This window comes from Mauremys mutica, chromosome 19, assembly GCF_020497125.1.
Source record: "Mauremys mutica isolate MM-2020 ecotype Southern chromosome 19, ASM2049712v1, whole genome shotgun sequence".
Classification (NCBI taxonomy): domain Eukaryota; kingdom Metazoa; phylum Chordata; order Testudines; family Geoemydidae; genus Mauremys; species Mauremys mutica.
In genome coordinates this window covers 22,075,052-22,102,946 of record NC_059090.1, presented here as the reverse complement: position 1 = coordinate 22,102,946, position 27,895 = coordinate 22,075,052, and the positions used below count along the sequence as shown (strand labels likewise).

Here is a 27,895-nt window from a genome sequence, read left to right as displayed (position 1 = left end):
TTTGCAACACTGTAAATATTATAATGCACAAAGAATTACTTGGAACAGTTCTGCAACCCTTGCTAATGTGTAACCCCACTGAAGTCAATGGACTACTCGCTTGGTGGGTGCTGCAGACTGGGGCTCTTAACCCTCTTTTAAATCCTTCTACAATTATTTGTCTCAATGACCTCCTAGAGCAGTGAATATCATGGTATGAACTCCACACCCCTGTAAGAAAGCATTTAATTTTATTTGTTTGAAGTCAAGGTAGTTACATGATGTAGTACAATGCAGTTTTCTCTGTGCCTTTAGTAATCAGACAACTTGTGCTTGCTGATTAACCTTGAAATGTAATAAAGACACTCAAATGAATCCTCCTTCTTGGTTAACTTTATTTGGATATCCCGAGTTTGTATAGTAGATCTCCCCAGATAGAAATATTAAGAAAAAAAATAAAGGAAAACAGTTTTGAGCATATGGAACAAAATGAGTCAGTTAATGGAATGAGAGTTATTTCTCCCCCTCTCCCTCACCAAAAAAATTATCAGATAAAGCCTGCCTGTGCTAATAAATTCTGCTGCAACATGAACTCTTCTAGAGAGTATTTCATTAGCACAATATGGTGAGAAGGGAAATCATCATATTCAGGAATCCTGAGCTGCTGTTTTTAAACTCTACCCTGGACATTTTCTGTGCTGGCTGGTTAGAACGTGTAAATATCACCAAAACAGAACAGAAAGATGGTTTTCTCATCAGATTTAGAAGACATTTCAGAGTTCTGTATGGACAAAATCAATAATTTCTAAAGAAAACTTTATATAGTGTAAATAAAATTTGGAGCTAGTGTTGGCTTTTATTCAGATTGAAAATTAAATTAGTTTTTTCAGTAAGGCAACAGAGATTGAAGGATGGATTCCTTTATTTGCTAATGGAGCTATTATAATGATATTGAATCATGCTGGCTTTCATATTGACTGAGAACCAAGCAGAGGGAAATCAATAAGACACTCTTTAACTTCCTGGAGAGCTTTTAAATAGTGCCCAGTCAAGTAGGGGAACTAGCCATCAGAGGATTGTTGTTGTTGGCATTAGTTTTCCATAGGGAAAGATCTCACTTGGGCAAGAGTGCATGAATATACATGGTTTTCATTATTCCTTTGGAATGGTGTTATGCTAATTAGGTAATGATAATTTTATTTCTGCAAAGTTGGTAAGAAGGTTTGTTACAGAACACAAAAATCATTTAGACAGCTACAAAATTGTGCAGGGAAGGTGCTAGATTCCAAGAGGGTAGGTGCCTTATGAAAAATAAAAATTAGTAATTTGTCAGACCTTTTGCCCTTTGTTATAAAAAATAGGGGTGGTTTGGATCCAGGTCCCCTATTAACTGAACTTTCAATGTTTGGAGTTATTGGTGATTCAGGTATATTATTCCAGTTTTGACTCTCTCTCTCTCTCATTAATTACAGGGTAACTGAGCATTTAATTACTTAGCAATTACCCATTCAGGAGTAGTGGATTTACAGAGTAAGCATCACATAACTGCCAATCAAACACGTGGGTATTTCCGCATTCTGATACACATTGTACTTTGGGAACTGTTAGGTGTACTTAATTAATAAGTTGAATGAATAATTTCTGTGTCATAATATAGTGTTTGCCCGATAAAACCTATATAATTAGAATATGTTATAGTTTTCTAATTTGTAATAATACTGAAGACTTATTTTACAAAGAGCTAATTATTTAATGCCCCACAAACCATCTTTCCTCACCCCTCCTCCACTGTCCAATGAGAGAGGGAGGTATGGGCCCAGTTTTACAAATAGGGAGACTGAGCTACAGTGAATTTGACGTCCTCTGTAGCCTTTTAGAAATCTGTGTCAGACTATTGGAACTCAAGGGTTTCTAGGTTCCATTCCTATGATCAGACAACTAGACTTCACCTTTCTCTGTATTGCAGAATTACCTTTGTTTTAATAAGTTTGGATTCAAATCTAAACTTTGCAGATAGGGCTTATTTATACAATGAAGGAAACTGTCATATAATTGGAGTTCATACTGGAAATTTAACTTATTGCAATGGCTCACTCTCAGCTCCTCAAAGGTGCATTTTGGGTTTTAAGGCTTGTGTCCTGCATGGAGGCCTATTATGTAGCAGTTTATAAGCATGTATTAATGTAAATGGTATCATGTTTGGGAATCAGTAGATAAGTAATTTCATATCTCTAAAATTATCTTACTCCCAGAATGATTTAGGAGGATAAAGTAGAAAGAGGTTTCATTCTGTTGCATAAAACAGCCCTGGAGAAGCTGTTTTATGTAACTTGTTTTCCTTGTGGTTCACATCCCTTTAGCATGAATCATTCATTAATGTCTATAAAGGACTACAAATTGTTAAATTGAGATAAATGGTTTGTGATCACTAAAACAGCTTATTTTCATAATACACAAGAGTGTTTAGCGACCTTCCTCAATGTACTCCATGTTTCCACAACTTTACTAGGGAGCAGAGAAGTTGTTTTTCTGCTTAAATCTGTTTGGATCCATCTGTCTGTACAGCCATCTGCTCTTGTTCTTCCCCATGGGAAGGAGGGACTTCTGTGCAAAGGTACTTGGTCCTGCTAGTGAAAGCAGGAGGCTGGACTTGATGACCTTTCGGGGTCCCTTCCAGTTCTATGAGATAGGTATATCTCCATATATTATTATAACTTGTCTCCATCTGGATAGTGGTCTCTGATACTTTTTACTACAATCTTAGCCTACCTACTTTGGTGTCCCGTATATATCAAAAGATGTTACTTATGGCATAAGAACAAATGTGAGTAAAGCTCCTGATCCAATAACATGAGAAAGGATGGGTTTCAGAGACTCTCAGGAGAATTTCTACAGTTTCAGGGAAGAAGGGAATTTAGATAGTGTTGAACACAAATTGAGACTGCTTATGTACAGACATCATGATAATTTACCTTGAAACCACACACAGAGCATGGGGGATAGGACCCAAAACTGTCAACTGTGCATACAGGTCTTTGCCACTTGACCTAAAGGTGAGTCTCTCTTAGCTGTACTTAGTAGTAGGCCCGTGGTATACACATACTAGCCAGTATGTTGCTGTTGTCTCTCTTGCTTAACTAAAAGGTTTGTGACTGTGATGGCTCTGAGAACTCGCTGGGACTTTTGGAGTTGATACTCCGCTGCCATAATTTTTATTTAGTCTGATCTTCCATAATGAGAAGTATCAGATGTTCTTCCTTGAATTTACTGGGGTTTATCCCTGACAGCAGCTTGCATTATTTCAACATCATTGAGGCCTCGTCCAAGAACTTCACTTTGGCAACTGTCTGAACACCCTGTGATAAGCACCCTAACTCAATCTGACAGAGAAATGGAAGTAATGGTAACAGTCCTCTGGGTCTTGGAGGGAGCTTATATTTGCCTGCACTGTGTCTGTTAAATGATTTTTTGGATGGTTAGAGATCATTAATGGTTTATTTTCTTTCCTGAATTTACCATACAAAGAACTTCATAAAAAAAACTTGATTGTCATACTGAGACATACAGATGATTAGGCTCTATTCCAGGGGTAGGCAACCTATGGCATGCGTGCCAAAGGCAGCACGTGAGCTGATTTTCAGTGGCACTCACTTTGCCCGGGTCCTGGCCACTGGTCCAGGGGGGCTCTGCATTTTAATTTAATTTTAAATTAAGCTTCTTAAACCTTATTTAATTTGCATACAACAATAGTTTAGTTATATGTTATAGACTTATAGAAAGAGACCTTCTAAAAACGTTAAAATGTATTACTGGCATGCAAAACCTTAAATTAGAATGAATAAATGAAGACTCAGCACACCACTTCTGAAAGGTTGCTGACTCCTGCTCTGTTCCTTTACACTGCTCCACCAGTCTCTGCTGTTAATAAACATCTCAAAATATAAAAGGTAATAATTGGAGATATACCAATCTCCTAGAACTGGAAGGGACCTCGAAAGGTCATTGAGTCCAGCCCCCTGCCTTCACTAGCAGGACCAATTTTTGCCCCAGATCCCTAAGTGGCCTTCTCAAGGATTGAACTCACAACCCTGGGTTTAGCAGGACAATGCTCAAACCACTGAGCTGTCGTTTGTGCAGAGCTTCAGTTTGTAGCAAAGTCCCTCCAGAGATAAGAAGCAGGATTGAATCCTGAACTTGCCTAGGATCACATGGAAAGAAATTTCTTTTGGGCCACTGAAGGATGGCCAATGGTGTGGCTTAGCTTTTTGCCCCTTTATAAAGCAGTTCAGAAAAAAATACTGTATATAATCTGGCTCTTAGTATGTTTTTCTTATTTGGAACTTCATACATTTGGAGCAATTCTTCCCTAACCAACCCAACTATGATAAATCATGGTAGCAGGATTGTTTTTCACAGGATCTCAAAATCAACATTCTTTATGTAGCTTCTGTGCTGTGGTTTCTTTGTATTTTTGTTTTAAATCTATATAATTTTGCTTAATTATTACCAAATCATGATTTAATTCCTTCTGTGATGCTTTTCTCCTTGTTCAAGTCTGTAACCCATCTAGTAGCATTTCTGCAGTATTTTTCTGGGCTGTAAACTTTAGTATGATCTGAAATGTATGCCCACCATTGTCCAATTAGTTCTTTTTGTTTCAGGTTATGTACATTTTTTAGTTATATTTTCTATTTCTCTTGTATTGTTACTTTGGCTTTCTATATTCTATATATGTTATGTATGGAAATTTTTCAGTCAATGTGGAGTGCAAAAAAATTATATAAACAGCTATGTTATCAATAGAGCTTTCTGGAAATGCAGTTCCCTCAAAATCTAAACATTTTCTAGGTTGATTTAACTGAAATTTAATTTGGGGTGGAAAAAAAGGGGGAAAAGTTCAGACAATATTGAAATGTCCCATTTTTATATTTTTGAAACAAAATGTTTTGATTTTCCCCTTCAAAACAACTTTTCTTTGACTGTTTTATTTTATATAATACAAAATTTAAATCAAAATGAAATGTTTAGATCGATCCAAAATTAAATCTTTTATGGAATTTTCTTTCATGGAGAATTCTGAAATTTTGGGTCTGTTCTGAATCAGAAATCCTCATGAAATGGAATTTCAGATCTCCACAAAGATCTAATGATCCATAATAAGAAAAGAATACAGGTGTATTTGTGTCCTATTTCTGCATGTCATCTAAAGGACTGTGGATTAGTGTTAAGTGCATCAAAGGGAAATATTGCACACTTCAATGAGATAAAATTGTGCATCAGAATTTTGGGAGTAATTATTAATTTAACTAAAATATTTTTTTAAAAGATTCTAATATGTATATTTCCTCTCTGGACAGCCTTCCAAAATTTGATAGGAAGAGCAAAAATAAAATTTGGGGATTTCAGTTAGTTACCTGAAAAATTAATTCATTTGGTCTCTCAAATATAAAGACCAGAGGAATAGGAAAGACTGCACATAAATATGGAATACAGTGTTGTTGGTAGTAATACTTATTTTACAGTAGCACTCAGAGGCCCAGTTGGGATTGGGACTCCACTGTGCTGGGTGTTCTGCCAACACAGAAGAGAGACCATCTCTGCCCTCAATACCTTGGCTTAGCCTAAAGACACAAACAGACAAAGAGCTGGGGACGTGTATATAAGATAGACGCAAACAAATATGGTGAAGAATGGGCTTAGTTACATGTATGGTAGAATTTTATTAATAACGGGGGTTCGAGGAAGGGAGTAGGAAATCGAAGAACCACAGCTTGCCTTCTGTTCAGCCAGGATCTTGGCTGGGTTTTTTAGGCATTGTAGCAGAGGTGAGGATAAAGCAGTGGCCATTTGGATTTTATCAGGTAGTTTTTCTCATGTATAAGAGTGGCATGGGAGACAGCATGAAGATGTGTAAGGGGGAGGCAGAACTGGTGATGGTACAGACTGGAAATACTGGCAGAGTAACAGTGGGGTCAACGTCACTATCAGCATATAGCTTTTCCTAATTCATACAACCATATTTCCTGCAGCAATCCAGTTTGTCACGAGAGAGCATAATCTGGTGGTTAAAACACAGGACTGAGTGATAAGAAATTGTGTCCTATTTCTGGCTTTGCCACACTCTTCTTTCTATGTGACTTGGCCAAGATCACACAAAGACTACATTGGCAAAATGTCCACTAATATTGTGTGTCCATTTTTAGGTGCCCAATTTGACATATCAGATGCTAAATACCCACAACTGTTACTGCAGTAATGTTAGGCTTCATCCTCTCTCTATAACATTTATCTACTTCACAAGGTGTTGTGAGGTTTAATGAGAGTCTGTAAAGCACTTTGCGATCGTTAGCTGGAAGGTGTTAATGTAGAAGGGGAAAGTATTATTTCATATTGTTACCTTGAGTATCACCAGAAATGTGAATAGAACTTGTCACATATTTATATTAATTCTGCTATATTAAACTCTTTCACAACTCTGAGATGCCATGGCCCAGTCCCAGTTAAGTTTAGGAGCTGAGTCACATGTTGGTAAACCAGTCGTCATATCTGCATAAAATGACAGCACATAGCCGTGAACGTTTTTTGTCTCAATAGAAGTTCTTTGTAGTTCTTAAACTAGTGAGCAATGAGCACACGCACACAGCACCAAACTTTATCAAAATTTGTCTAGTCTTTCGGCCAGGTTCTGGCCTCAGTAGCTCCCACTGACTTCAGGCATAGTTGTGTGTTTGTACCTATGGAGAGAGTTTGTCTGGGTGTGGGCAGCTTTAGTATTTATTAGATGTTGTTTAGGTGTATGTGAATTGACCTGGGATTTGCTGCAAGTCTTAATTTGATAAAAACAGTTTGGCAAAAGCAATTTGAGCTTGAAATACTAGGAGCAGCTGGCTTGCTGATACAAAAATGTAAGACGTAGTTGTAGCTAGATGTGAGAGACCTCACCAGAGCAATGCACCATTTACTATGAAGTGTTCTATTCCTTTGAAGTTGAACAAAACAAAACTAAAGGGTTCTTCCCCCCAAGTTAAAACCTAACACAGGAGGTGACATGAAATGTCATCGTAACTACGTAAGCAAAATGTGGTCCTTCCAGGCATGTAAGCATCAGTTATGGGTAGCCCTTTAACATGGCAATCCTTCCATTCTTCTCTGAAATTTTCATTACTTTTGTATACTATTTGTTATATAATTAAAACATGGGAAGTACAAACAGTGAATACAGTCACCACTGGGGGAATTCCACTAAGAGTACGGTCTGTTCACCAGGCAGCAATTGCAACAGATCAGGCAAAGGTCTTTATTACAATTTACAATATAGTAACTAAATAAAACCCCAATTATAGCACTTTGCATGTTTTACAATAGAAATTATTCTCTCCTCTAAAACAGGCTATCAAGCTATATAAACATAATGGTCACAGTGCCCTGTATTTTCTTCCATTTTATCCTAGTTTGATTTTATTAAATCTTAAACAAAATATATTTTCCAATATAACTTTTTTCTTTTATAAATAAATATTTTTATAGTTTATTTTACAGGTACATATGTCAGACTATTGCTATATATGAAGATTACATTGAACTGCACATCATAGAAACAGGTCATCTGTATTAAAATTATTTCCTAGGTACAATTTTATTACCAGACAGTTTGCAAAATCCTTACTTAAAATCAAAGCTGCTATAATAGTATTCTAGATTGTGATGTACAATGCGTTCATGGCATCAAATACTTGTATATAAGATCATTCCAATTCATCTGAATTAATAAACTAGATGACTATTTTACAGAACTGTATTTACTGCATAGTTAAAGTGGCTTTGGGAATTGTGTGTTAAGTTGAAATTGTACTTTGTGAAGTTAAAGTCATAGCTATTACAGCAGCTACACCTTATATACATCAGTTTCCTCAGCAGCTTTAAGCACAGTCAACTTGCTTCAGTTGAAGACAGGTGCAGAAGGTGCCTATAATATATTATGGGTTTGAAAGCAAATTTCCAGATGACAAGTTGGTTGGTGTTTGCTTCTGTGTAATAGTAAGTCTATTGTGTTCTGGATTCTGGCAGCAGGAAAGCTTCTTACACAAGCAAACCCAAAGAATAGAAAAATGCCACTGGAGCCTTTGCACCTGCCGTCTTTTCTTTGCTCCTTATTTTCTCTCTCTGTACTGCCTTAGTCAGGACTCCATCTATCATGGACTGATTGTCTGATTGGTTATGACCAATCTGTGGTTTGTTTCAAAACCTTTAGTCCTCTTGCCCAGTGAGGATGAGTTCTGCTGCTTCAGCATATGGAAGCGTTTCCAGATATATGGCCTAAAGCTCCATTCCAGGTGAGATGCGCTCGGTGCAGGAATGGAGGAAAAGGGACCCCAGGTCTGTTCTACCATACCCTTGAGCTGTGCATGGCCCACTAGGGGTTATGAGCATCTTGACAATAGCCAGATCTCACTGATTATCCAACCCCGCTCCCTCCTCTGGCATGCCTCATTTCACCAGCTCTTTGCTGATTGGGGAGCAACTTCTTTGCAACTCCATTATCAGAATGATGTAGGCAAATTGAAGGGAATTAAAAAAAAGAGCAACACTAGTAACTGAGGGAATAGAGACCTGTTCTTGGACCTGTTTAATTCAATGGAAAAACTCCCATTGATTTACATGGATAAAGCATTGGATACAAAGTAATTAAGCATTGGAAGGGTATAATCACTAAAGAGTGAGGGAGTATTTGGAGAAGTTGAGCAAATGAAAGTTTTAGTCTGAACTTCAAGTGAAATTTTTTAACAGCAATTCTGTTAGCAGTGGAATAGTCTCTCAAAATAACCGTTGGAAACTCCATTACTTGGGTTATTTAAAACAAAACAGGATTATTTAAAACTAGATTGGATAAAGCATTAGGAATTATACCATAGAAAACAATTCTGTATGGAAAGTGACAAGGGCAGTGCCATCACGTGAAGGGTTTTGAAGATCTGCAGGACTTTCCATCTCTAATTTTGATTATCCTTCTGGTGATAAGATGATTCTTACAGATTGGAGCATGCTGACTGAGAGATCTCATGTGAGCCTAATGCAGCAGGAACTTCACACCATCACTTGTGATTTACATTATATTCCTTCAGCACCAGTAATTTAGCCTGCCTTCTGTTCCTCTCCATCTACATGCAGCTCTGAAGGGTTTAGAGATTTTTCCATGTTCCTTTTTCCAGTCAGTAAGCTGCAGTGTTTTTCCATTCAGCAAATATTTGCTCCTGTTATATTCTATGTTGCAGGACAGAGTGTCATTCTTAAATCTGCTTCTGGCAGCTACTATAGTTGAGACTGTTGAGGACCCCAACCTGTCAGCCTAAAGCTGGGTGCTTCCTGGACACTACAGTGTGAATAAGTGATGGTCACATAAACACCACCCTGTACTGGAAACTGCTATACTTCCCTACATGCCTCCAGTTTCCATCCAGGACGCATCACACAATCCATTGTCTACAGCCAAGCCCTAAGATACAATTGCTTTTGCTCTAATCCCTCAGACAGAGACAAACACCTACAAGATCTCTGTCAAGCATTGAGGAAACAGATTGACAGAGCAAGACAGATACCCAGAAGTCACCCACTACACGACAGGCCCAACACGGAAAATAACAGAACACCACTGGCCATTACGTACAGGCCCCAGCTGAAACCTCTCTAGCGCATCATCAACAATCTACAACCTATCGTGAAAAACGATCCCCCACTCTCACAGGCCTTGAGAGGCAGGCCAATCCTCGCTTACAGACACCCCCTAACCTTAAGCAAATACTCACCAGCAACTACACACCATACCACAGAAACACTAACCCAGGAACCAATCCCTGTAACAGACCCTGTTGCCTTTTCTGTCCCCATATCTGCTCTATTGACACCATCATAGGACCCAACCACACCATCAGGGGCTCATTCACCTGCACAACTACTAATGCGATATAGGCCATCATGTGCCAGCAATGCCCCCTGTCATGTACATTGGCCAAACCGGACATTCTCTATGTAAAAGGATAAATGGACACAAATCAGACATCAGGAATGGTAACATACAAAAGCCAGTAGGAGAACACTTCAGTCTCCCTGGACATTCTATAACAGATTTAAAAGTAGCCATTCTTCAACAACAAAACTTCAAAAACAGACTTCAAAGAGAAACTTTAGAGCTACAATTCATTTGCAAACTTAACACCATCAATTTGGGCTTGAATAGGGACTTGGAGTGTCTGGCTCACTACAAAAGCAATTTTCTTGCTCTTGGTATTGACACCTCCTCATCAATTATTGGGTGTGGACCACATCCACTCCAGCTGAATTGGCCTTCAACATTGGTTCTCCACTTGTAAGGTAACTCCCTTCTCTTCATGTGCCAATATATATTTATGCTTGTATCTGTAATTTTCACTCCATGCATCTGAAGAAGTGGGTTTTTTACCCACGAAAACTTATGCCCAAATAAATCTTAGTCTTTAAGGTGCCACCGGACTCTTTGTTGTTTTTGCCAGGGATGTTGAAGCCTTATATTATTTTCCATCGCCACCTCCAAAATTCCTCAAATCTAAAAGCAGCTTGCAAAGCTTGCTTTCTGTGAAAACAATTCTATTCTGATTTGCTACATTTAACTGACACATTAGAATGTTTTCCTAGATCACAGCCCTTCTGAATGCTTTGTGAAGTAAGGGATGAAAAAAGGAGTTAGTGTTACAAAACAAACAGGTTTCCTACAGTGAGCCTGATACACAGTGGTCATCTTACTGCAGTTACTTAATACATTATTATCTAATGAGACATTTGGTGGTGTACCGCTTCACTTTTTGAGGTTCCCATTGCTTCTTACAGCATTAAAAACCTCCCAAAGTACAGAGAGCCTTTTTTCTACTGCATTTGCATTTGACAATTCAGCTTCTTAAATGTTCTAACTAGAGTTTAAGGAACAAGACCAGACCATAGAACAGAGGAAAATGAGTTATAACAGGATTTCATGCATTTTCAGACCTGAAAGAACTCTTCATAAACTACAATCTGTTTCCCTTAATATTGCTAGAATGTGATAGTGTGATCTGAAAGGTTAGGATATACTGTTAGCAGATACTACTGTGACATGTCTGCACGTACGTTATGGGTCTTATAAACCAATCAGAAGTGGTGCAGTGTTTTGTGATGGTTGTATATTTTATCACTCTTTCCTACAACTGCCACTGCAAGGACAGATTCATCTTGAATTTGATTAGACAATTGTCTGTGAAGCCCACAGATAGCAGCTTCCTCATCTAGCACATTTTCAGCTCTCCCAAACAGATTTATCAAACATCTTTGCTATTTCAACATTGTCAGTTCAAATGACGTTGCACGGAGTGTTGGTTATGCAATCTTTTAAAAGATGCGTTTGTTTTGCTTTTGCCTCACTGCGGTAGCTCAAATCTAGCTCAGCATTTCCCTGCATCAGAAAAATATACTCCATTTCTTCAGGATCCCCTGGCTTAAACTAAGCATCAGAGCTTTCACCTGCTGTGAAAAGCCACAAGCTGGCACAGGTCAGATCAGATCAGTGTGCTAACAAGAGGAAGCTACTGCTTTGTGAGTAAAGAGAGGAGACTCCTCAGTGACATGGAGGCTGGGAATTACATTTTATTGCCATGCTTGCGGTACACCAATAATCCTTTCAGGTTCTACAGGCAGCTTATCAGGATGCTCCTCCCTCTTCCCTTCTCTGAATGCTGTCTGAACCATTGAACCTTGGCGAGAAACAGAAAATCCTTGCTTGGTGCAGTGCGCCTATAGATGGCCTTTAAAACACATATTGAAAAGTTGACTGCTGTAGCAGAGGGATGTGTAAATAGCAGGGGGTGTTCCCACCCCAAAGAATTCCCTCTGCTCTGTCATTATTGCCATTCGTGCCAGAGGAGCTTACAATGACAATGGCTTACATACTTTTCCAAAGAGCTCCCAGACTCTACAAGAGATACTGACTGGACATTGGAATGTTTCGCAAATATGCTTTGGGGACCTGTATGAATTTTGTACCTGTCATGCAAAAATGCAATTCCTGCAAATATCTTGCAACAGGCTACACTAATGCTAGATTTTCACCAAATTGCATCCGTGGTGTTACATTATCTGTTGATAAGGGTGCAGTTAACTTGTCATTCCTATAAATCTTTTCACAAATACAATAATTTCTATACAATTTTTCACAGATACAATCAATCATTATAGTCCTCACAGGAGTGCTCTGTATTTAGTCTATTTCCGCTCCTATCCTTAGTCTTAGATTCCCGTACTTAACTACATGCAATACTTTACATTGCTTGGCTGGTGGTTTTATGGGTTCATTCTGTACCATAGCAGACAGAGACATTTTCAGATAAGTCATGGGAGAACTAAAGCAAAGATGATATTTTCTAATATTTCTATTAGCTCTACAGTGTGTGGTGTGACTCACTGAACATTGTGATCTCTGAAGGCCACAAGAGAACCTTACCCCATTTTTTGCCTTATTTGCATCAATAATGCCAAAGTCAGTTACACTGGATGATGATAGTACAAGGACCCTCCTGAGACTGGTGTCACTTAATCTCCATATTTTGACCGGCGATGAGAAAGGAGGAGGAGAGGACTCCCTTTGCTTGTAATGTTATTGTTCTTTCCTAGCCTTTTAATCAGCAATGCCGTATCTGATGCTGTAGAAGCCACTTCCTGCTGAACTCAGCATTGCTGAGCTTGAAGTAAGAACTTGATCTTTTCTTACTCTCACATTTTTTTCTTTGAGAAGCTTGAGCTTTCAAAAAAACTATTTACTTCAAATATGATGGATGGATGCAATTGATTATGCCCATATGTTGGCTGTGCACATCAAAAAGACAAAATGTGCCTTGTGTGGCTTGCCACTTAAGTGTTTCTGGCATGATGTTCGAGAGCAGGGAAGACAGAACAAAAAAGAAAACATGAAAGGTCCATAAATCTTGGCTAGATCGAAAATCTCTTCCATTAGAATAACAATACTTTGCCCTTCAATAGTGTCTTTATCTAGAAATCTCAAATTGCTTTACAAACATTTAATTAATCCCCCCACAATGCCCAAGAGATATGTTAAGTATTATTCTCCTCCTTTACGGATGAGGAAATTGAAGGACTGAGAGGTGACTTGTCCAAGGTCACATGCTGAGTTATTGTCATGGCTAGGAATGAATAAACACAGGAATCCTAATGCCCAGCCTTTGCTACACTGCTGGATCATATTGTCCCTGTTTCAATTTATTTGCCATAATTTGGAGATTGATAAAATTTGGCAAAATGTTTTATTTTCAACGAGCCAGTGGATAATCCCCTGAGATGGAGGGAATCCTTTGGCACAGATGTGCAGTGCAAAGCACCTGCACTGCACCCAAGAATCTAATGCAGGGGTCCTCAAACTGGGGGTCGGGACTCCTCAGGGGGTTGCGAGGTTATTACATGGGGGGTCACGAGCTGTCAGCCTCTACCCCAAACCCTGCTTTGCCTCCAGCATTTATAATGGTGTTAAATTAAAAACACTTGTTTATATATTTATGGAGGGGGGGGAGTGTCGCACTCAGAGGCTTGCTATGTGAAAGGGGTCACCAATACAAAAGTTTGAGAACTACTAATCAAATGCATCATTTTTATTCCTGTTCTATGTACAGGGAGAGGTGAGGATAGACTAGGAGTATCTAGTGGTACGGAATGTTACAATTCAAGTACTAGTCTTTGTGGATGACCATTTTCCTGAGTTAAGTGGTACTGCAAGCTCTCTATTGAATGTTCATTCTTTGTGATAAAAGCAAAGGTACTGAATTTGATTCTCATCTCAGTTACACTGGGATAAATCCAGAGTAACACCACTGAAGTAAATGGTGATATTCTGGATTTACTGCAGTGTAACTGAATTCAAAATCTATTCCAAACAGGAATCCCCACCTCCTGTTTAGTCTGTTATTCTCGACATTGTAGGGGAGAAGCAATCCACCTAAGGTCCATTGCCAGAAGCAGCAGAAATGAAATTTCTGTTGTACTAATCAAGAACACACACCCCTCCAAATGGTCACTTCACTGCTTGTAGTGCATAGTCCTAGAAAGGCTCTATAAGAAGCTTTGTGATGTACAAATGTCAAAGTCAATTAATTCGGTGTCAGTCTGCTGTTACTGGTAGAACAGAGAATAACCAGCTGTACAAAGGAAAGCTGTTTTCAGATTGGTTTTCTCCATCTTGTCCATCAGAATTGATAAACAAGTCAGTCTACGCTCTGTGTTGCCTTTTATACAGTACAGTGTTAAATCTGCCTTTCCCATTTTTAGGTGAGGATTTAATATTAGATTTAGAACACAGATAAATAACTGAGGGGAAATGTTTGGAAATTCATCACTCCAGTGCTATTGGCAAGAAGCAGAGGTGTGTGGTAAGCAAGTATCATTATAGTATGTGGGCTGAGTTAAGCCTACTTCAGACTGTTTCTCTCAAACTTAATTGATGGAGGCTGCCCACATTCATGCTTGCTTATTACCTTAGCAGAGTTATCCCAAGATTGTTGAAATGCAACTGTGGGTGTTGTACAGACACCCACGCTGCCAACGAATCAGGAAGGATGTACTTAAAAACCTCTAATTTGTCTAATAACACATTTAGTGGCTTTTGTGTAGGTTTGGCATTGTAATGGAAATGTATGCCTTGTTTAGATAAAGAGCTCCAGTTCGAGACTGCAGGCATCACATTTGTATTGTGCGAGGACATGTAGCTAGCTACTGGCAAGCCGGGTGGGAAAGGCTCTGACCAGCCACTTACCTCTATGCATTCTAATACACTTCACTTCTTATAACATGCCATTTCAGGGTAAAATAATAAAACCAATTATTTATGTGTGAATGCTAATGGCAGGGTGTTTATTTTCCTCTTATGTGGGGTCCCCATTGAAACAAGATTCCTACTGTATTTTTGCCCTAGCTTTTTATGTCCTTGAGGATCTTTATTGTACCTGCCGTCTTCTCAGCAGGACTCTCCATTTGATGTCCATCAGTGCTGCTCCTTAACTGTCCTGAGGGATTGTTTGTGAGTGATGGGAACTATAGCTCTCCCACATTGGTACTGTAAGGAGGAAGAGATTAGGGTTGGGAAACAAACTCATATTCCATTCCTCTGTAAAGTGAGCTCTGTTTGAGAGATTTGTTGTGTTCAGAAACACATGTACAGCATAAGCTTTCTTGCTTTTGCTGAGGTTTGTGTAGGTTCTGACTAGGCAAAATTATGTTCGTACATTTCTGCTTCAAACTATCTTCAGATAGAGATCCTAACGTTGTTGCTGGCTCTGATTACATAATTGTTTGTAATTCTTTTAGCTCAAGAGTCATCGTATTCTTGTTTCTCTTGTAACATGAAAACTGCATAAAATATGACTGGTAACCTACAATGCTTTTCGGATGTGTAGGAGTTAATAGAAATGACAAAAAACATGCCTCACGATCTAAAGACAAACAAGTCTAGCTGGAGAATCAATTTCTACATGCACTAGAAATAAAGGAAGTTACAGAGCTTTTCCTTCTTGCTGATTCCTGTACATTTCCAAAAGGTATTGCTGTATATAAATGGGATCTGAGTTCTTGTCTTGTGCTGGGAAGATCCAGCCCTAAGATAGTTAATGTTCTCATGTAGTCATGCTTCATTAGCGTACATATTGCTGAGGTTTGGAGTAGCTGTATGGGTAGAATGCTCAACTGCTAATTCAAGGAATGACTCTTACTGATGTTGTAACATCAGAATTAGTGTGGCTTTCAGAGTAACTTGGAGACAGAAGGTGCCTCAATGTATCTTTTGGGAAAAGCTGGTATTTATTTCTAATCCTATGTTTAAGTAACTTTATGTAAACATTAAATACTATTTATTAAAATAGATATGAGATTTGCACAAAGCTAAATCTTCCATCTTATTCTAAATCTACCGTTTGTAATGGTGTTCGTTGTCAAATATGATATCGGAAAGCATGGTGCTAAAGTGGATTTTCAAAGAGACTCAACAAAATGGGTTTGACTGAAGTCTTTTGTGGAATTCAGTCCACATTAACTAAGCTACCATTGGGTCAGTTTAGAACAGCATTGGTTTTCTTTGGTTGGCAGCAGTCCAAATGTGAGTACATCGGAGTACTGCCTCGGATCTCAAGAGACATGTCTATCAAAATCCATATTTGGTGCATAGGATAGAAACAAGGTATGGCCATCTTATCCCTGAGTCCATCTAGTTCAATATCTTGTCTCCGACAGTGGCCAGTATCAGATACTTCAGAGAAAGATGTAAGAAACTCTGTAGTAGACAATGATGGGATAGTTTGCCATAGGAGAAGTTTCTCTCAATCCCTTCTCAGTTAGAGGTTAGCTTTCTAATTCTCTGTGGTTTTATTTAGGTAGTTTCAGGCAATGTGCAGTTATGATTTTGAAAATAATACATTTGCAAATCTGAATTTTATTATAGTTGAAACTAGGAGATTATGCTCAAAATTAGAACTACGAGGAACGCCTCATGCTTGGATTTCTCAGGTCTGGGTGGTGACATTTCTGGATTGACATTGCCCATCTGTCTAATTACTAGTCAGATAATTCCCTCAGTCCTTTGATTGAACATACAGAAAATGTTTATGGTGAAAAGAGAAACATCTTCATAGACAGAGGTTAAGGCTCTGTCCACACGACAAGGACATGGATTAAGAAATTGTACTTAAACATATGATGCCAGCTAAAATGGTTTCTAACATGGTTCAAAGAGCAGGAGTACTTGAGGCACCTTAGAGACTAACAAATTTATTTGAGCATAAGCTTTTGTGGGCTACAGCCCACTTCATCGGATGTGGCCCACGAAAGCTTATGCTCAAATAAATTTGTTAGTCTCTAAGGTGCCACAAGTGCTCCTGTTCTTTTTTGCGGATACAGACTAACACAGCTGCTACTCTGAAACCTGACATAGTTCAGCCAGTCATTCTGGATGAGAAAAACTGTGGTAGAATCAGATTCAGTAGCTATATTTTATCCTAGCCTATGTAGTGAGGAATCCAGACTACAACTCATTTTTAAACAAGTGAGACCTGGTCCCTGCTGGTTATTAAAAACTGATTTAGCTAGCTGTGCAAATGTTACCCCTACTGTTTAACAGGAGCAACTGGAGGTCTCTGTTTGCAAAGTTTCCAAACTCCCTGCCCTTTGAGAATCTGACTCAAGAGCAGAGACTGAGAAACTGGACAGGATGGGTTTCAGCTCAGGTTTGTAAATGCAAATAGAGTAAATGTAGTGTGATTCATAAGCTCTCATGTGTGCTCAAAGCCCCAGTTTTGAAGAGTAAATTAAAGGTGCAAAATGAGGCATAAAGGCTTTTAAGAAGGGCCCTTGGAAGTGAAATTTAAGCCTCAAGGCTGCAGAAGAGCAATGCTACCTATCAAAAAAGAATCTGCTGCACTCTCACAAAAATATTGGACAACCTTCAAATGTAGGTGTTACTTTACAAATGTAAATGTTGTTCTGCATTATGCTGCTTGCCAGTTTGAAAATATCAGTTTGAAAAATATCTTTCCTGTGTTTTTCTTTTTCAGTAATTGCCCTTCATTTTTGGCTGCTGCTTTAGCCAGAGCAACATCAGATGAAGTCCTTCAGAGTGATCTTTCAGTGCACTACTTACCAAAGCATGTGGATAGTACAGAAGGCATCACACGTAAGTGCCTATATGCATTATACCATACTTCATTTTGATACAATCTTTTATGCAAACTGTGTCCCAGCAAACTTTGCAGAGTAAAGCAGTACACTTGCACTTTCAGAGATAATTCATAGATTTTTAAGACCAGAAGGCAGAGACGACCCATACCTGCCACTAGTTGCGGGGCAGAGCGAGGGCAGTGGCTTCAGCAGAAGTTACTGAGCATGCTCAATACAAGCCAAGCAGCAATTCTGGGGGGAGGGTGGCATATGTCCTCAGTCAGAAGGGACCATTGTGATCCCCTGCATAAAGAGGACATAGGACTTTCCTGAATTAATTCCTACTTCAAGTCAATAGCTGTGTTCACTAGAGCATATCTCACCTCACCAGAGAAACAACCGGTCTTGATGTAAAAATTTCCAGTAATGGAGACTCCACCACAGTCCCTTTCTAAGTTGTTCCATTGGTTAATTACTCTGTTAAAAATTTGTACCTTACTTCCAGTCTGAATTTGTCTTGCTTCCAGCCACTGGATCATTTTAGACCTTTGTCTGCTATATTGAGGAACTCTCTGTTATACAATGTCTGTTCCCCATGTAGGTTCAGTATTTGTAGATGGTGATCAAGCTACCCCTCAGTCTTCTTTTTGATAAGGAAATAAATTGAGCTCCTTGAGTCCCTCGCTATAAGGCATGTTTTCCAACCCTTTAATCGGTCTTGTGCAGGGGTTCGCAAGCTGGGGGCAGGACCCCTCGGGGGTTGCAAGGTTATTACATGGGAGGGCGCGAGCTGTCAGCCTCCACACCAAAACCCTGCTTTGCCGCCAGCATTTATAATGGTGTTAAATATATAAACAAGTGTTTTTAATTTATAAGGGGGGTTGCACTCAGAGGCTTGCTATGTGAAAGGGGGCACCAGTACAATAGTTTGAGAACCACTGGTCTTGGGGCTCTTCTCTGAGTCCGATTTTTCAACATCCTTCTGGAAGTGTGGACACCACAACTAGATACAATATTCCAGGAGCAGTCACACCAGTGCTGAATGCAGAGGTAATATAACCTCTCTATTCCTACTCAATACTTCCATAGCGGTGGTAGAAAAACTTTAGGGGCATAAAAGGAGAAAAGATGTGTTTTTAAGTGAGATTTTAAGAGATGGAGTCCTGGAGACAGAGGAAAGTTGTCCTGGACACAAGGAGTTGTAGAAGAGAAGGTTCTCGCACCACCAGAGGTGAGATGATGGGAAGGGACAAAGGAGACCAGTTCTGTACAAACAGACGTATGGAGGGCAGTAGAGGGAGGTATATATTTAGCATCAGGATGTTCCCCTATCTGTTTTCATGTTACCATAGTCACAGTTCTAAAAGCAAAATGTGAGCAACGGGTATTAAAAAGTGAATTGCAAAGCTTTAAAATAAACACTTTAAGATTGCAAATGAGTATCAGGATCTAATTACAGACTTTACAATTACAAATACATTTTTAACAACCTATCTGAAAAATCTGCTGCCATCAGAAACCGCTCCTCTCTGTATGCTTCTAGATGGGGGAAAAAGCTGAACTCAGGCATTTGGCTGCTTTTCAAATACCTTGTTTTATAATATGGCTGAACTGTTAAGTCTTCACATATGCAAACAGACACTACACATACTTAGACACATAATAGATACTGTATTATCTATATTGTGATACCCCAGAAAATTTCACAGGCTGCACTGGAGTGGCTACTACTGTATTTGCTTGAGGTGAAATTAATTTGGATGCAGATTATCTCACACAACATCTATGTTACTACTTAAGTTCTGCAGTGAGAGGCTCTTGTCAGAAGAAGGAATTAGACTGAGTGGCCATGCAAGTGAGGGGTGTCTATACGCTCCTGTGTGCTTCAAAAAAGGTCTTCAAACCAGCCCCAAGTAGCCCAGGGTTGGATTCAGTGGCCCTGAATTTCTTGCCTGTGCACATATTGGCAGGGTGAAATCCATCTGCCTTAAGCCAGCTTTGTGTGGGAAGGAATGAATTTCACTCTGAATTTCAGTTGGTAATTATTTTTACAAAAGATTTGCAGTTTCTTGGGTTTCAGTGACTGTCATACAAAAAATGCTTGAAGTTAAAAACAAGAGGAATTTTCTTTTTCTCTGTTTATACATATTGTATAGCAAGACTTTCCCATCAGTCTGCTCAAGGCCACAAATTCTAACTCACTCAGGATTCTGCTGACTACATTCCCTTGAAGAGCCCGCTGGGATGCTAATTTAGATGGATAACATTCCACAGAATGAGTTGACAGGAGTCCTTCATTCGGTTTGGAACATATATACTCAGCAACCCTTATTATCCCTCCCTCCCTCTTATTTCTGATAAAAAGATATAAATAGCATTATGGGAAAATAAAAGCTTTAGAATTCTGGCCCTCTGAAGAGAAAGTTTCTAGTCTGATTCTTAGAGGCCTTCACGAACCTGAGGAAAATGTGCAATTTGCTCTGGGTTTGCTGTTTGTAGGTGTTGCTGCGTCTCACCCTAAGCAGGTGAATGGAATAGATTTGTCATTGTTCTGGCTGAGCAGCCCTCATTATTTCCAAATTGAAATCTCTTAGACTCTCATAAATATTTGACAGTCTCCAAGGAAATTTTGACATTTTTCAAACTAAGCCTCCACACAGAATATCTAAGGAAGCTGATGTTTTAAATGAAAACATCTGTAGGTGTCTTTTAAAATGTATTTAAACCTGTAATACAAAGAAGCAATCATACATTATCTGTACCTTGGTATAGCAGTTAGCAAAATGAAACTGGGGACTCCATGCAGGACCATATCGGAATGATGTGGTCATATGTAGATAAGTGAGGTTTAAATACACTTTAAATAATGCAAATTAAAGAATAAGAAATGTGAAGAAAGAGAAATAAAAGTTGATGTCCTGGACCTCAGCAAAGTGATGAGTTGATTTATGGGTCATGTAAGATTAAGCAATTCCATCTCACATAATGCACTAAAAAATCATGGTTTTGCGCACACATGACTAAGTCAAGGAATGAGGGGTTGGTGTCTTGAATAAAAACATTAGTTGGAGCAATTCACAGAACTGAAGGAGGTTTCATTTCAAAGGGTCAGATATTCATTTGACTAATATTGTCAGTGACTAATATTAGTCAGTGACTAATATTGTCATTCTTCTAACGGGGATAGTTAGAAGAATGTAGTGATTGACTGCTTTCCTGTGCCTGGTCCTGACTAGTGGTCATGTGGGGAGGCCATTACACTTTGGGAGAAACAGAGGAAGCTCTGGCAGATCTATGACACAGTTGTTTGAGAATGGATTCCTGTTGAAACCTAAAGCTCTGACCTGAGTTTATATCAGACTGCTGACTTTCAAGTTGCTCAGATTAGTACAGGACTAAAGAACAAGATGAATTGTAACCTGGTGCTTCTGATGTCCACCTCTGCATTGGTCTGTACTGGAAAGGCTTTTGTTTTAGAGGTCCACCAAGCTTACTGCTCTATATAATGCAAAAAGTAGAAGGACTTAATATTTGCCCAAATTTGTCTCCTAACCTCAGTTTCTCCTCAAGAGAGACATTTGGTTCGGCTGGGTGAAGGCGGATGATGGAATCTGTGGAGTCCTCTACTATTCAGGTTTGGTAAAAGGAGTCAGAAGTGTGCATGTGGAAGGCAACCTTTTGAACAGAGATGTGATGCAGGGGACGATCCTTACCTTAAAACAAAAAAAGGTATCATTGAACCCACTGATGTATGAAAGTAAGAGTGTGGAATTAGCATATTCAGAGTGACTCTCCAAGCTTTTGAGACAATGAGTCTACAAACCAAAAGAAATTATGAGTTCTAGGTGGAATTGGTTATGAGCGATTTACTAATCTTTAGTATGTGTTTAGTTTAATTTTTTTTTTTAAAAACAAACAGGGCTTCAGAGATTTCTTTTTTGAGAGGACAACCCAGGAATACATTACATTTGGAAATCTTTTTAGTGGAGGCAGAACTCCTCATGGCTGATAAAGATCAAAAGGGGCTTGGAAGACAAGACCGACAGTAGAATAAGGGCATGTATAAGCCAGTAGATTTCACAAAACAGATCTCAAAGACCCAGTGCATCATTTTCCCGAGAATTCTTAAATTGGATTACAACAGAAATACAATTACAACAATAGAGTAAAATAAAATTTGTAGATTTGAGACATCTAATGGATTGATCACCCGGCTACAAACAAGGAACTCCTGCATTCTAATCCCAGCTCTGCAGTCATTAAGGCCCAAATTTTCAAACGTGGTCTTCAATTTTGGGTACCTCTTGTTTTGAGTATCCAGCTAGAGACATTTAGAGCCTGATTATTAGTGGTGTTGAGCAACTACATCTAATGCTGATGTTAATTTAGAGCCTATAAGGATCTGGCTCCAGGTGTCCAGAGATGGGCACCAAAATAGTGAGGCGCTCAAGATCAGAGGTTACCTCTTAAAATTTGGGCCTAACCTCTCTGTATCAGTTTTTTCATCTGTAACAGGAGATTATACTTCTCTCACATCGGTGTTCTGAGGATTAGATAATGGTGGTTCAGCACTTTGATGATGATCAATATTATATAAGTACCATTTTCAGTGTTGTAGCCACGTTGGTTACAGGATATTAGAGAGACTAGGTGGGTGAGGTGATATCTTTTATTGGACCAACTTCTGTTGGAGAGAGACAAGCTTTTGAGCTTACACAGAGCTCTCCTTCAGGTCAGAAGAGCTCTGTGTAAAGTTAATCTCTCTCACCAACAGATGTAGGTGCAATAAAAGATATTAACTCATCTTCCTTATCTCTCTAATATAAGTGGTGGGTATTACTAAAACTGTTGAACAAAGATAGAGACCTAGCTTAAACCGGTTATTAATAGAAGGACCTTTGAGACCTGTGGATGAAAAGTGCTGTGGAAATGTAAATATCACTTCAGAAACTGTACTTTTCTTTCCATGCACATTGATGAAGCACTGCCATTCATTATTTGGCTGTCACTAGAAATGATTTGTATGAAATAAATGGGAATCTCTCCTCCATCTGCTGCGGTGAGTCAGGCCTGGTATCGACAGTGAGAGAGAATGGAGAGTTTAGAAATTGACACAAACTTGCCTTTCCAACCCCCCCAGTCTCCTTTGCAAAGATAACCAATCAACCAACGTTAGGGACAAAAATGTCTGACCTGGGTTTCCTCCTAGCAGTGGCACAATTAAGCTGTACTTCCGACACTGAAGATTCTTGGAGCAGCATTGAGGCAGCAGCAGGAGGGAGATGAAATTCCACATGATTCAGCCACAATGACAGCTGACTCAGCTCCAGCTCAGCACCGCGACATTAACGATTGAGTAATTTACAGCTGTGAGGGGGTGGATCGGCTGCTTTGGGCCTCTCTCCTTTTTTTAATCTCAAGCAGCAATTACTGATGCTGCTGCCACTGTGCACACTCCTCACAGGGGGGAGGGTATTTAATATCTCAGCACAGCGAATGGTTTCTCTCCGTTCGTCCTTCAGAAGGATTTCTGAATTGTAATGAACAGGTGACATTAAAATCAACAGGTTTTTCTCTTAAACATGCCCATGGGAAAAAGTGGGCGATGAACTCTGGGGATTAAGTTCCCTGATTGAAGATATGATTTGGACAGTTCAGTATTTGTGTTCTTGTTTCACATGCTGCCCAGCAGTGACATTGCTGACAGCACTGATAAGACCTGCATATTCCAGGTATCTGTTGCAGCTTGGTATCTCACTGTGCTATTACTCTGATGACCTAATGGTATCAGTACTTGCCCACCTGCTTCCAAGAACTGATGAACTAAGAAGTTCAGTCTCCTTCCATTAGTAATGAGGGTGATATTCCTTCCTCAGCCTTGCTATGGCTTATTTAGCCGAACATGGTAGAACCAACTCTCGTGGTCTAGTGGCTGGAGACTGGGAGGCATCCAGGGTCTTTCCTGATTCTCTGTCTTCTGTTCCTGCTCCAAGTAATTAAACTTGGGGAAACTGAGGGTCAGTTTTCCATATATGAAATTAGAATAAATTACTTACCCATTGTGGCATAGGGAAAAATAAGCAGAGCTAGAAATAGATCCCAGGAGTCTTGCTTGCTAACTACCAGACACCACATTTTTCCTAACTTTATCAGTGACTGTTAAGTAGGCCATCATTAGTAGGTGCTGCTTATTGATACTGATGCTGTTTCTGTAAAATCAGATGTGGAATGGTTCCCTTTGGATAATGGTACTTCTGCAGGGCAATTGGAACCACTAGACACAAAGACTTCTGCTGAAATTGGACCCTGGAGACTCAGACTGGTGAAATTGTAATATGAAAAGAGCCTTAGATGTGTGCAGTTCTCCCATGTTTACTTGCTGCTTTTTCTTCCAGTAAAAGAAGCTAACTAGACTTTCATAACTGCAGAATGGTTAGCGAGTGCCTGACTCTGCACATATTAAGAATGATTATTTTACGAAGTGACAGTTCACCCACCCCTTAATGGAAGGCTGCTCTGGACTTTTCACCTGCTCACAGAGATTTATTTTGGGCTCAACCTACTCTGAGATCTGAAAACAAAATAACATTAAATTATGAACATCTCAGTTAATATACTATTTGAATGAAAACCCATGAACGTGCTTAAAAGAAATGTTATAAACCCTGCTACGTCTTATTAATCGCTGCATTGCTCCAGTTCTGTAGGGGTGTAACTCCACTGACCAAAAACTGGAGCAAAAATGTGGTGAATCATGCCCCTTGAGTTGCTTTTTAATATTGCAACTCATTTGCACCATGAAGTGTTTAAATCCAGACATTGTAGGAGACAGGGCTGCATCCTCTTGTTTGGAACTGCACATGGGTCTTATCAGGGGAAGCATCAAATCTTCTCATTCATTGCTTCTTGCTGATGAGTCCAGTAAAGGTACAGGAGTAGGTAGGATATAATCAATCAGCTGTTACCTGGTGAATGCTAATTATACTGTAGGTAGCTTCCTCTTTTCCCTTTACAGCCAGAATCCAGGGTTTTCAAATTGGATGGATGAATCTCCCGGCCAGCATGATTTTATTTTATCTTTATAATGCACTTGAGTGACAAATTCTCATTTAATAGCATTCTTAGAAAACCCTTTATTTCTTTTGGCCTCCTCAGAGATTGAGACAGTGAAGCTAGCCCGCTCAGTTTTCAGCAAACTCCACGAGATCTGCAGCAGCTGGGTGAAAGACTTTCCGCTTCAAAGGAGGCCCTACCGCTATTATGAGACATCCATCCATGCTATCAAAAACATGCGCAGGAAGATGGAAGACAAGCATGTCTGCATTCCTGACTTCAACATGCTCTTCAACCTTGAGGTAAAGGGGGCTGGTGTGGGTCAGTTAACCTACTGAATATGGGTTTTGGGAAATTAGTAAGCATTTTACTGTGCAAATATTTATGGGTCTCACAAAATGCCCATGGCCTATATAGGATGAAACGGAAGCTTTCATAAATACCTAGTGCCTATCCCATCCTGCTGTGGCCACTTGTCCAGTTACTGTGTGGCTGTACCCCCGTCTCACTGGAATCTGCATTTTATTGTAAGATTTTCATCCTTCATTTTGGACTAGTTTTGTCCTGTTGTTTAGATGTTGTCATTTACAAGGCTAGTGGCCTTCTCATAATCTAGAAACTTGCATTTTGCTGGCAATGGAAGAGCAGAGAGAACAATATAGGATGCATTCACCATCATGGAGATTGAGAGCAGCATGGGTTCTGCAATGCTCCTAGGATTTAGTGGCCTGAGACTCAACAGTAACAAAAAGTTTCCCCCAGTGGCAGCCAGTGCATTGTGTTACTAAGGAGTAAGCTAAGGCAGGATCCTCTACTTGACTGAAGATTGCCCAGATAGCAGTTAATCACAAACAGAGAAAGAGGTGATGGTGCAACTCATAACTGGTTACTGCTGTCTAGTTGCCTGCTGAGCCAGGCCTGTGCTGCTGGACTACCATGTTTCTTGGGAGAAACATCAAGAAGTCGAAGGAGAAGAGGTAAAAAACAGTCCTCCTGAGAGAATAGGTTTGCAAAAACAGCCACCACTACCAACTTTTTGGTAGATCCTGGCCCAGGTTTACTTTCATCCATCTCTTCATATCACTTATCAGCAAAACCCTCATGCAAGCTTTTCTTCAGATGTAAAATCTCAGACATTGTGAAATGGCAAGTATGTGAAGTAGCAAGAATTACACAACCTGGATCAGTATGATGGAAAAATTGATTTGTATTATGCATTGTCAGTTTAATAACCATTTTCTTGCACCCTGTCTTAGTTCTTGCCTTTAAGATGTATTATGTTAATGCAAACTGAGGTGGGTTGGTGAGTTGTGTGTATGAATTGGGTGCAGAAGCTGATGTCTCTTGCTACTGGAACATTGTTTCCTCTGTGAGCAGTTTGGGCAAGACAAGAAACCTGAGTTGAAGATGAAGGATTCTGCCTATCTTGATCTGAGAATGGGATCACACTTAATTACCTGATGAGACAATACATATTAATGTATTAATTACAGACACCTGAACTGATGTGGATTGAATAAAAACCGTAGGACTATGTGGCTTCATAGTTTAATGCCCTAGCATTTTACCTCTAAGAAACTGAATTCAAATCTGGATTTATGCATTTTGCTTTCAGCACACGATGGTATCATCCTGCTGGCTGTCTGTTCAGCTCACAAAGCCTTGCCACACTTTGGTGTGAATGACCATTTTTATTCAGGAAAAGTTTAGGCATTGAATAACTAAAGGTATAACAAAACAGATGTGAGGTGCATTAGCAGAGCTATGCAGGTGATGCATGCAATTTGTCAACTAAACCTCTACCTCGATATAACGCGACCTGATGTAACAAGAATTTGGATATAATGCGGTAAAGCAGAGCTCCGGGGGGGCGGGGCTGCACACTCCGGTGGATCAAAGCAAGTTCAATATAACGCAGTAAGATTTTTGGCTCCCGAGGACAGCGTTATATCGAGGTAGAGGTGTATATAATCTAACTGTGTATGCATATTCCCACATTATGATAAAGAATTTATATAGCTGAATTCTCACGTAGAGATTCTGCCTCTCTAACAGCATTATACCACTAATGTGAAAGCACAAGAAGGACACCAGTAATCTCAAGTTACATGGTTTTAATGACAGTCCAGTTAACCAATTGCACTGCTTATCTTCATCAGTTTTTGATTCAAGGTTGTCTGTTGGCAGGACCAAGAGGAGCAAGCGTATTTTGCAGTATTTGATGGTCATGGAGGGGTGGATGCTGCCATCTATGCCTCCATCCATCTCCATGTGAATTTGGTACACCAGGAGATGTTTCAACATGATCCAGCGGAGGCACTGTTTAGAGCATTCCGGGTGACAGATGAACGCTTTGTTCAGAAGGCAGCCAGAGAGGTGAGTTAGTATCATTATTTTGGAGAGAGAGGGGGAAAGTTTTTGACTGAAGTTTTTTTTTTTAACAATTTCTATTTAAAAATGAAAGAAAATTAAGTGAATTTGAAGCTGGGGAGAGATGGAGAGAAAACATCCTACACATCTGAGTTCAGCTTCTCTCTCAACAACCAGTGCACCATTCCCTTTCCCTTTCATTCCTGTACAACCACATCCCTTGCTTCCTCAGTTCTGGTAGGTAGCTTTTTCTGCAGCCAGTACTTGACAGATAGCCTCACTGGCTCTTGTTCACTAGAGCTCATGCATGACACCTCTGTAATGAACCTGGAAAGCAGGAAACCCACCACTGTTCTTGAACCCAAGTCTTCAGGTGATAAATCACCAGATGGCCAGGGATTGCCATGAATCATTTCAGTGAGCCCTCACGAGGATTAGGAAATGACAGAGATGGATTTGGAAAGGAGTAATGTGCAGCTGTCCTGCCTCTCTCGAAGTTGGAGTTAAAGTAGGGAGCAAAAGGCCCCAGGCTGTGCAAGAGATGCACATTGTTCTACACCCAACGCTGTCTCCCAGGAGCCAAATTGGAATCTTTTTCTTCATGTTGCTTTATTCATGGATGTTACTGACTTAGCGTCATCTGAAAGGAAACAACTAAGGCTTATAAAAATGGATATTGGATTGAACCTTACTTATTAGTCACCTTTTGGTTCTCTTGCACCTAGAACTGCAGCCAGTGTACCAATGGCACTGTGTAAATTCAGAGTCAGACTAAAGCCAGCTGATT

At 39.6% G+C, this 27,895-nt stretch overlaps 1 protein-coding gene across 2 annotated transcripts in view; it reads left to right on the top strand.

The window, feature by feature from the left end:
- The window catches only part of PPM1E (protein phosphatase, Mg2+/Mn2+ dependent 1E), a 100,391-nt gene that overhangs the window by 65,006 nt on the left and 7,490 nt on the right, over positions 1-27,895 (top strand). For both annotated transcript variants that reach the window (XM_044993686.1, XM_044993687.1), the window contains exons 2-4: positions 17,583-17,701; positions 24,841-25,040; positions 26,926-27,114. In XM_044993686.1, coding sequence (XP_044849621.1) covers positions 17,583-17,701; positions 24,841-25,040; positions 26,926-27,114 — 508 coding nt within the window. The remainder of the gene's footprint in view (positions 1-17,582; positions 17,702-24,840; positions 25,041-26,925; positions 27,115-27,895) is intronic.